Below are 11,482 nucleotides of genomic sequence, written 5' to 3'. Positions count from 1 at the left end.
GCATTTTGCTGCTTTAGGACTCCAATTAAAAGTTCTTTAGCTAAAAGGTCATTTATTAAACCTCTGTAGACAATCACGACCATGTATGTACAGCAAGTTTACATGAAGGACGATGCTACAAAAGATACAGTGGCAATTAAAACAGACCCACATAAATAATTTATAAAAATACTTGTAATGGTGAAAATAGCACTGTAATCCCCAATTATTTTTCTCCAATTGCCAGGACTTTGATGTGGGAAATCTTAACATCAGACCTCTTTAAAAACATTCCGAATATATTAAACTTATCTACAGGATAATTAGCAAAATGTATAAAGTGTAGATTATTGTACAAAGGACAGATATTAAAAAAATCACCAATCCACCTGAAACTCAAGGACAATATAAATCTTAGCCAAAATAAAGAACACCAAACCACAAACTCTGCATTTTAGAGTCTCGAGTATTGGCAAATAAAATGCTCTTAACAGATCCTAAGTCCTGTTATTCCTTAGTGGAAGCATGCAATTTGGGAAAATTCTGCATTTTCTGGCTGCATTGGTGGTCCTGGTCAAGATGGAAACCTGCACTGACTTCAATACCAAGGAAGAACAGGGCAGACCTGTATTTGTCAAGATTTTCTCTTTCCCATAAGGTGAGGGTGATTATCTTGAGTTTGTAAAACTGGGAGGGGGGACACAGAAGGGATTTGGACGTAAGAAAACAAAAGACCAGTTAAGATTTAAGTCTTTTTCTTTTGCTGGTTTCTTGGGGAATTTTTTAACAGGCTCCTTATCCGTAGATAAACCCCTGTAGACTCTGCCATATTTTCAAATTCGAATGGTGTGATGCCTGCAGCAAACTTGCTCATGTCAGGAACAAGTCCAGATTTTTTCACAGATGATCCAGTGCTTGTGGGCACTTTATGACCAGCTGTGTTTTCCCCCTCATTAACCTCAGGCTTGGGAGCAGGCAGGGTGTCACCCAGCAGGCCTTCAGAAACTGCATTATCAGGGTTTTCCTTTAAATCGAGCAAACTGTCCTCTAGATTGGGACTGGGTAGAGAAAGGTCATTTACTGGGATCTGCTCACTGATGTCAGAAAACTCCGTTTCCACCGAGATCACTTTCTCAGGTGACCTGACTTCTGCAACCAGATCTGCTTCATTCCTGGCTGGTGATGATGTAAGGGAATTCCCAGTTAAAGGAGTGTCAACAGGAATATCAGAGTCACTGTTTGTGCTCTCCGCCTGCTCCAGCGCTGCCCAGATTAACCTCTGCTGCTCCTCCAGCTCCTCCAAGGTCAGTGTGTCCTCATCCATGACTGAGTCCACGATTTTGGGCTGAGGGCTGGGTAAGTTTGGTGGTGGAGTAGTCCTAGTGAGGGGAGAGTGGGTGGGTGTGAGTGGGGGTGTTCCACGTGGCACAGGTGGAGGAGTGGACATGGATGGAGAGCCAGGTGGCAATGGAGGTTGGAACTGAAAACTGTTGGGAGTTTGAGATCTCTGCGTCCCCTCCAGATCTAGAAAGAGATTAAAAAAAACACCTTTTAGAACCTGCAATCTGACCAGGACAAGATTCAAAGTGCCAATGTTCTGATTAACTAGTAGATTTACATCTTCTAATAACTGGTTTTCAGCTGAGACGTAACAAACTTTGTGAGGGTTTTCATATCCACCAAAACTATGCTTTTTGGGATTTGAACTCTGCCAGCCATTCAAGGAAAAAAAAAAAAACTACTCTTGAAGGTATTAAGAAAAAACTCATTCCACACTGAGATATAATGAAAGATTCCTCACGGCAGAGTTCAAAAGGGGAAGCCAGAAGTTCCTCCAGCTGTTCTAACACTTAACACTGAATCCTCCTTTGAGATTGCCTCATTTTGAAGAGGCTGCAGGCTTGCAAATTCATGTTATTTCATCCAAATATATCACAGCAAATGCCACTGCAGTAGGACTCTGCTGGCCTCTGCCACCATTGCCTTTAATTACCACCAAAACGACTACTAACACACTGGCTTCTTTTAACTCTCACATTTCAATTCAGAGCAAGTTATTTTGAAAATGCAAGCTGAAATTAGGAAAAAAAGAATGCAGAATGACTGTACCAGAGTCCAGGTCCATGTCAGCTGCTGCTGTCTCTGAATTGTCTTCTCTTGGTCGTTTGGAATGATGAGACTTTGACTGAGGTGCAGCCCTTTTGCTGCTGGGTTTTGGACTTGGCTGGAGAGAAATTATCCACAAAACCAAAAAGAATTAGTATTAGACTGTACAGGGTAACGTTTCCAGCTGTAAGAATTAAAGCGATTTTGTAACTACACAATCATTTGGGGACCCAGTATGTAAATAAACACTGACATTTGAGGGATGCCATAGCTATGGAAACCAAGCTTCTCAATTATTAGGGGAATCTGGAACTTCCAGGCTGTGTAAATTCATAGCAATTTTCTTCCAAATTGCTTGCAAACCTTTGCACAACTGGGAGCTGCTTATATTAAGTGAAAAAACGGAATTAATTTTAAATTTGAAGCCATTTTTTGTTAAAACAGGTAAGACAGATGAGCATTTCACCCTCACTAGCATCAATAAAAAGTCTGTCTCCTGTCCAGAAAGAAGATACAAACAAGAAATCATCATGGTCTGCACTAACTAAAAGACAATATTGTTTTTTAAATAACAGTGAGATATTCTCACCTCCTGAAAATTAGAAAGGTAGTGAGCAAAAACATCCTTCTGTTGAGATGGCTGCATGGGGATGGAACCAAACATCTGCCACTCCTACAGCAAAAAGGAAAAAGAGTAAAAAGAAATAATGTTGATTATGGTTGGTTAGTAACAGAACTTTGGTTAATAACACTGAATGAAAAAACCCATTTGAAGGCCACTAAATGGGCAAATGTAAAGGTGTAAATGCATGAGTGCTTCTTTTTAATGCACAGGCATTCAGATCAGTTATAGAACAGTGACATGAGGACCCTAGCACAAGAATCATGACAAGTATCAGTTGTCACATTAATTACAACCCCCAGCCCCAAAGCAAGGGCTTAAAAAGAAGACTCTTCTTAAAAGGAAACTGTCAGATGCAGAGTACAGAATATTAACTCTTGGCTAAAAGCAATTCCTGTCACTCAGCATATTTAGAAGGCAGAGAACAGATACTCACATCTGGGATCCCACTGGGAGTGGAGATATTAAAGCCTGGATAATTTACCAACTTAGACACATCGTAAGTGACACGTTTGGGCCTGGGAGAGCCCTCATCTTCTCCTTCAACTTCACCTATAATGGAATATAATTATTATTGATGTTAATTAAGAACACCACTGAAAGAATCCACAGGATTTAACAACAGGGTTTGGAATTTAAGTACTGATAGAAGGTTTTGAAATCCAGAGGGGCAGAAACAGTGACCAAATTCAACAGATACATGCATGAAGCCTCCCCAGAATCCTAACTGGGTATTCCTACACATCTGCTCTTAATTTACCACTGCTACCCTCAGAATTTGGCATCAAGGCTGTTGTGAGGTGCAGCATAAATAATGGTCATTAACAAAAAGCAGGTTAATTACTTAAATCAGCTTCCAAGAAATATGTTGTTTGCTTGCTGGTGGTTTTGTTCCTATGTGAGAGTGATTTATTGAGGATTATGGTTTCTTTCACAGAACATAAGAGAAAAAGGGAGAGGAAATTGGACAATAAGAGATTTGCAAGTCTTGCAATTTCACACAACTCCAGCTTCTAACAGTGAAATCCACTGACAGCCTCACAACCATTATGGAATTAGTTTTGTGGTCACATCACAGCTGATAAAAAGAGTGTATTTTCATAAGAATAAAACAACTCTATTTACAACTCTCTCCCCCTTCCACGGGGCAGACGAAGGTTTACAAACCAGTTACTTCACTGTCTCCTGAGGTGGGTGCAGCCAGTACAAAAACCCCCAGAAAAGCTGCATTCCAGCCCCACATTGCTCACCTTTTCCATCATAGAGAGCCAGTCCTGAGTGCTCCATTTCAGCCTCCTTGAGCCAGCCCGGGGGGTAGCCCAGCTGCCGCATGCGGTAAATGAACGGGGGCAGGCTCTTGTCTGTCACACCGAGGGCATCCTGAAGGACCCCACTGGGGCAAGAAAACACACAGGAAACAAAATGTCATCCACAAAAATCCCTGCATTGGTGACAAGAGGTTATGAAGGCTTTGCTTTCAGCTGTCAAGGTGAAATGGCTGAGTTTTAGCTCAATGTGCTGTATTTCAGCCCCAGATAAAACAACTCTAGATGAAAACCAGCTCTGATATTAAATAGAACTTTTTGCCTTGCTGATATGCTTAAACACTTTATTAGATTTAATTCTTCACCAAGAATAACCTACTTGACCTGCTACTTCTGACTCATGGCCTTGACTGCAGCTATCAACAGGAAGGGTGGACCTTGCCACTGAATTTACTGGTGACTTTTTTGGAGACTGCCACACAATACTGTGATTTCTCTGAACATTTTGAATAGACAGGAAGGGACACTCAAAGCTCAAAATCTGCAGACTTTTCAACACATTTTTAGTAGGAACATAGTAAATTTGCAATTTGAGAAGTCAAAGAGTAATATTTACCTCCTTGCATTAAAGAAAGAGTAGGACTGTCAAGCTAGCAGTAAGTTTTCATTTGAAAGATATCTCTGCAGTTTATTTAAATTCTATTTAGCAAATTCAAACATAATACACTCATTAAATTAAGAGCAGCAGGTAGAGTTAATAAACTCTGGCAATTAAAATCTGGCACTCCAAAGGTAGAAGAGGTATTCCAGAAAAGCAAATGGAAAGAAAAGAGATACCTAATTACTCCTGGCTTAAATTTTCCAAACCTCTCTTCTACTTCTTCTGCATGGTAACGCTGCTGAAAATTCTGATTGCTCGAATCACCACAAGCTTCCAAAAACTCCTTTCTCTTCTCATTTATACGAGCTGCATTTCGTGGCTTAAAGATAATACAATTGGGAAGTTTAGAGTTGGACAACTTACAATTGATGCACTCCTTCACCCAACACAAAGCTTGGAGAGCAGCAGTCTTTGGAATACTGGTGACTTTACCTTTGGGCAGTCCTTCATTTGATGGTCTTCAGAACCACAATTGAAACAGTGAGGTTTGGGCCTGCTTGAAAAATGCACAACAAATTAAGCCTGAAAACAACTTTGCAATGCAAAATACACCTAATTATTTTCATTCTTGACAGATTTTAAGGTTTAGACTTGAGAAAGACAAAACCAAAAGCAATCACTGCTGATGTCATGTGCTGTCTTCTGCTTCTTTTAAACTTGCATCAATCCTTAAACAGAGAATACTGCTGATTTCACAGTGCTAAGGGGAACTGGGAAATGAGGAAGGGGCAGAGGGAAATAGGAAATGGTACCATCAGAGGTCTGACCCCTTCCACAATACTGGGAATCAGTCACCAGGAGAAACAAACAGCAGAGCACAACCACTTCTTTGGAAAGTCCTGGCCCACAGTTTCAAGTAATGCATTTTTTGAAACTGCACTGAAAATGTGGAATGGAACTGCAGCTGGCTTCAACTTAAATCTTCCTTTGCATTCACACCGTGGCAAGAAACATTTGCAATGTTACTGGGGTGAAATACCATGATTTTAGAGGAAGATTTATTTTCTGAACATTCATTTTTAATGAATTAGGAAAGGAACCAGAAGTGGAGACAAAAAGTGTGGCACAAGAACAAGTGTCCAAGGTAACTCCAGCTGGAAACTGAATTCCCTTCACTTCTGACCTCCCCTAAAGACTACACCATCAACTCTCGGATCAGTCTGTCCTAAAAATCTATCAAGAAAGCAGAGAGGAGTTGTTCTAAAGAACTGACACAACACCAATGCAAGGATGACAACCCAATCACCAAAAAGACAAGAAAGAGAAGAAAGAAGTATAAAAATTCAGGAAGTTTTCACACACTGACTTTAGGCCCCTCTTAAAGAAACTCAAGAAAAAGACAGACCCACTGACTGCAGTGCTCAGCTCTGGCTCATTTAATTTAAATTTGAATACTCATTGCTCAAGTATGTCCAAGGGTTTATTAATTGGGCAATAATCACAGAGTGCATCTGAACTTTTCAGCTCAAAACTTTATATTTAAGAATCATACAAACCTTTTGGGTTTTACTTGTATTTCTTGTCCATCTAGGGAGAGAATCTGGCTGAAAACTTGCTGATATCTTTAGATTTCAATAAGGAACTGCTACTGGATGAAGCAAAATTTCAATTTTGTTCAAAATATCAATGAAAACTTAATAGTGCTTTGAACAGAACACTGACCCATCTGCATTAAGTTACAAATGGGCCCTTGATATGAACTCCTGAGTATAAACTATAAAATGATAACTACTATAAACTATTTGCTAAGATGAGCTTGTGATGTTTCCTGCTACAAATTTCTACCCAATACTTTATCAGCACTTGCTAAAACTACAATCCTCTCGTTCACTGGCAGAAATGTCCAGATAATCATTCTGAAATGCTTCCCAGAAATCTTATTAAAGCCCATTTTAATAGAATTTCAAAATGACAGGTTCACTGAGAGCAGGACTTTGGTCGTTTAGAAGCCAGTGCCTGATGAACCATTTCACTCAGCATCAGTCCAGCCACACTTAACTTGGCATTTAAGGAGAAATTCCCATTAGGCATCTATTTCCTTCATCCAGAGATTGTGAATTTGCAATTTATGTTCAGATGTAAGTAATTTTTTAACATTGACATAACCTTGAGTACAAGCTTAACAACTGGATATTGCAAAAATGAACCCTGAAACTGCTTCTTGTCCTGAGTCTTTCCAATTTCCAGAAGCAATACTGGAAACCTGGGGAGACGATGTTACTTTAGAAATTGCTTGTCCAATTTCTTTTGTCATGAAAGACAAAATCAATATTCAAAAATATTGAATATTGCACTTCTCTCAATTCCAGTCTTCAAACATTGGCTTTAATAAACAATAAAGGACCAACTTTAAAATGGATGCATGTTAAGAGCATACCATGATTAAATTTTAGTAAGAGACTTCCTCTCTAGCTCCCACATTTGGAAAAAAGCATTTTACAGCATGTTTGAATTTCCCAAACCGTTTTCTTCTCCCAAAGTGTGGATTTTATGGAGGGAGAATACTTATTCAATCTGCAACAAGCTGTCATTCCAAACTTGAGTAGGGACTGACCAAGTAAATGGTAAATTCACAAGATGTATTTATGGGGATAAGGCATTCACTCTCAGGATAGCAATCAGCAAGCCAATTATATAAAAATACTTATTTGTTTTGAATAAAAAAAAAAAGCCATTAATGACTCATCAAATCATCCCATCTATAATGACTGGTATGGTTTTGATAGAAACACACAATCCACTGAAGAAGAATTTGAGTTCCATTTACCCCCTGGAATTCTTTGGATTTGACAAACGGAAAAAAGACAGGTGTTTTAGCAAACAGGATACTTAGGTATTTCCCATCCTTCTGTCAGCTGTGGGTTCTCATTTAAAATAGGCTGTCCCAGTTTATCGAGACAAAAATTGGTAAAATACAGAACACTTCCTACAACCTGTAGAAAAAAAGTCAGAGAATTGTCAGAAATGTGTCAGTATTTCGGTGAGATTGGTAGCATTTCTATAAATTTACACTGCTTGAAATAATTCCAGGTTTTTTTTCCCCATTCTGTAAGAATTTACAATTAACACAAGCCCAAACCTGCAGACATAAGATTTTTTTTGTACTGATGTAGCCCAAACATAGCTGAATTTAAATTTCATTTATCAGTGTAATAACAGCAGTTAACAGATCTTATTTTAATGGCAGTGTGCCTTGAATGTGGAGAATGAAGAGTCAGACCTACCATGGCAGAGCACAGTCAAAAACTTACACTAAAAGCTTCTTTCACTTTTTTAGAGCTCGAGCTGGTTCCTTTACAGTCCTCTTCCAAAACAATGCTGGAGGGCTGACAGGAAAAGCAAAAAAAAAAAAAAAAAAAAAATCATTTAAATCAACATAAGAGCTCCTGAATTAGTCATGTAAAAGGCTGTGGGGTTCAGCTTCTGTCCTTTCACCAACAGTAGGATGGGGATGTCCACATCACTTAGGAAGTTTTCCACAGTCCAAAGCATGACACAGCTCCTTTCTAAGGCTTTCTCTGATGAGAAATACACTGCATGATAATGTTTCTATTCTCATCAAAAAAGCTAAGGGAAACATAGAGAGAAATGTGCCACTCCACCCTTTTACTCAAAATGAATGTTGAGTTAAAAAATCGAAATTCTAAACTAGGAGAAAGTAAATTTTCAGATTCTGTTCTTCATTTGTTTTCTTTTATATACTCAAGAGTTGAGCCAAGTACTATCAGAAGAGGAGACATTAAGCTTTCTTCTCAATTATTTAAACCAAGTTATTAATTTTCTTTTACTGAAATTTCACTAGGGACAATTTTCAAGAAGCATTTTCATGGGCAGAAAGGATCTTTCCTTTGTCCTGGGCTCTATTTTTTGGAACAAATGGTTGTACAACATTTGTTTGACAAGTACTTGATTTTTGTTACTGTTTAACAGTGTAATACACAGATGGAGAAGCACTTCATAACAAATTGAGTTTTAAAGTACCTGTGGCTTAGGGTTCAATTGTGATTTTTCTTGTTCACTTTTCTTTTGCTCTTCATATTTTTGAACTAAACTATAAATAAAATCTTCAATTTCTTGATGATACCGCCTGGGATGAAGCACAGAGATATGAAGACATGAGCAAGGCTGAAACAAAGAGTAGATGGCTCTTTTCCTAAGCATTTATCATTTACTAAATAACTTTAAAAAGGGGAAAATCCAATTCTTTTTTGTCCCCTCTCAACCCTCACTAACACAAATGAAATCTGATATTAGAGAGCACCCGAGTGTGGCTAAAAATCAACTCAGAGGCATGGAAAGATTAATCTGTTATATTTTACCCATGACATTCCTGAAATTCAAACTGCTCTTCAGACTCACTCTAAGCTCCTGGAAATCATCCTTCATTTCATGATAAAATCAGATATTGCTAATGAACACAACTCCTGTCATACTGCCCATTATCCTTTCTCCCCTCCAAGCTTCAGTAGCTTGTGTTACTGAATAAAATCCACATCCACAATTTGGGCACAGCACTGCTACATCCAAACAAACCAAAGGAAAAAAAAAAAAAAAACCAAAAAAACCACTCATTGCCTCTCAGGATTGTTTTTTTCTTGATAATACTTACTTAGTAATGACATTGTTCATAAATAAAATCTGCAACAGAGGTCCATCAACTTTGGGGTTTTCCAGTGAGATCCCACTAGAACAGCACAGAACACAGACAATGGGTACAGTAAATATTCCCCACCAGTTTCATCACAGCTGACTCTGGACCACACAAAGGTAGGAAGGTTTGGTCAATACAAAAGCTGTATTTTTAAGACTTTCTATCCACTTAAACAGAAATTATCCTCTTGAGCAAAGTACACTGGTGTGAGGTGGAAGGAGAAAATATCTCCTCACTACAGAAATAATTAATTCTCTATGAACTGAACTCTCCTCCTGCTCTTCTAGTTCCAATAAACTTATCTTCTAACTAAGATTCATTCAAGCATTTTAATGTAATTTTTTCTAAATGCTGAACTTGCATTAATACTGTTTCCATGAGGATCAAGCGAGTTTAATAAAACAGATACACAGAAATAAGTAAGAGTTACAGCAACACCAACTGAGTTCCAAAAGTCTTTTCAGGAACTGGAATGGCATTTAGCAGCCCAACACTTGAGCATGGATTGGGATGTGGAAACAAAATGCAGCAGATTGTTACCACAGACAGCTTTTCTCTTATATAAACTCTATCCGTGTATGCACACATAAATAAATATATTGTTTCTATATAATTCATACAGTGGTTTAAGTCAGCATTGACAGACCTTGGACGAGTCAGAATTCTGAGCTTCCTTTTAAGTTCCTGATGTTAACTTATTGTTAAGGACTACGATTTTCTTTGGAAGACACAAACCCTCACCCAAAGCAAGAAAACACAGAACAAGAATTCCACAGAACAGCAAACAGGGTTTCACTCCTTCCCTTTCAGTGCACAGGGGATTATTTAAAAGAAGATTATTATTTTCACCTGTTGCTGAAGAAACACAGTAAAATGAAAAAAAAACAAAAACAACAAAACCCAAACAGCACAAAAGAGGGAAAAAAAAAGAGGACCAGCTGTGACAATCCAAATAGTGCCATTCATTACATGCAATGACTGTATTAACAGATTCGTATCATTTTACTTTTAAAATATCTGTGATTGTCACCAAACAAAAGGTAACGGTAGCACACGTGTCCTTGTAAACGGGAAATAAATAACACATTTCAGACTCCACTCTGCTGCAGCAGCAAAGCCAAAAACCCTTTAGGGAGCCTGCCACAATTCAACTATTTGAAATTATTTGTGGCTGCGTTAAAATGGATTGTCAGAGTGAGCACAGAGGCAAGGCAGAACGCAGGGATTCAGTGCATTCAGCCGTTTCAACACCCGGCCCCGCATCCCGGGACGGAGCCGCCGCCTGAGCTGGATAAAAGTTTCTATGGAAAACGTGCTCTGAGGAAGCCTGGGAGCACCATTCTCGGCTCCCCTCACCGCCCAGCTCAGCCCTGTCCCCCTCCGGGCCCCGGCGGAGAGCGAGGGCTCCTCCCCGCAGCCCTCCCGGGCTGAGGGCCGGGACCGGCTGGCCCGGAAGGGAACCGGCAGCAGCGGCGCGCCCGCCTCCCCCCGCCCCGGCGCGGGGCCTGCCTCTCCCGCCAGGATATTCTCCGCCCGCAGCCGCTGCACCGTCTCGTCGCGGTCGCGCAGGCGCTCGTAGAGCTCCAGCAGCGGGTCCGGCTCCTCCTGCGCGGGCGGCGAGGGCGGCCCGGGCTCGCCCTCCAGCTGCCCGAAGAGCTCGCGGTCCCCGAAGTCCACCTCCGCCGCCATCTTGGCCGCCGCAGGAAGGGCGGGGCGGGGAGCAAAGGGCGGCGGGAAGCGCGGGGCGGGCGGGACCACGGGCACCGCGCACTACAACTCCCAGCGTGCCTCGGGGCGGCGAACCGCAGCGGTGAATGGCGGCGAGACGCGCTGCACGCTGGGAGCTGTAGGAGGCGCGGCACCGGCGCCCCAGCGCTTGCCGTACTCACAATGGAGAACGCGCTCCCGCTTCCAGAACCGGCACCGCGCCCGGTTTTGGGATTTTTCTTCCTCTTCTGAGAAGGACTGAGCGGTTTAGATAGATAGGGCAGCAGCACCGTGCAGGATAAAAGTATCTGAAGTAGGGTGGCTGCAGCAAGGCCCTCACTTCAATATTTCAGGCAAATCCTCCTTCAAAAGAACCTAAGCAAAAGTTTTCCCTTCTCTTAACTGGCTTACGGGAGTTTGGCCCAAAAGACAAATTACTATATAACCTTAGAGAAAAAAAATGTCTTTATTATTAACCAGTTTTTTTGCAC

At 40.7% G+C, this 11,482-nt stretch overlaps 1 protein-coding gene across 2 annotated transcripts; it reads right to left on the bottom strand.

The window, feature by feature from the left end:
* Positions 1-32: 32 nt before the first annotated feature.
* On the bottom strand, positions 33-11,029 carry ZCCHC8 (zinc finger CCHC-type containing 8). 2 transcript variants are annotated; one of them, XM_066331658.1, is made up of 14 exons: positions 10,811-11,029; positions 9,931-9,973; positions 9,243-9,317; positions 8,615-8,720; positions 7,885-7,959; positions 7,463-7,566; positions 6,130-6,195; positions 5,066-5,129; positions 4,810-4,952; positions 3,958-4,100; positions 3,144-3,259; positions 2,675-2,758; positions 2,089-2,203; positions 33-1,503 (listed from the first exon to the last, which is right to left on the bottom strand). In XM_066331658.1, exons 1-14 carry the CDS (start codon positions 10,971-10,973, stop codon positions 725-727), a joined length of 2,076 nt encoding a protein of 691 aa, XP_066187755.1. In that variant the 5' UTR covers positions 10,974-11,029; the 3' UTR covers positions 33-724. The 2 variants fall into 2 exon arrangements, with proteins under 2 accessions (XP_066187755.1, XP_066187756.1); XM_066331659.1 differs by having other exon boundaries at positions 5,066-5,126; positions 10,811-11,027.
* Positions 11,030-11,482: the final 453 nt, after the last annotated feature.

Source organism: Sylvia atricapilla, chromosome 17 (genome assembly GCF_009819655.1).
Source record: "Sylvia atricapilla isolate bSylAtr1 chromosome 17, bSylAtr1.pri, whole genome shotgun sequence".
NCBI classification, from domain to species: Eukaryota; Metazoa; Chordata; class Aves; order Passeriformes; family Sylviidae; genus Sylvia; species Sylvia atricapilla.
The sequence above is the reverse complement of the archived record's forward strand: the minus strand, read 5'-3'. Positions and strand labels throughout refer to the sequence as shown.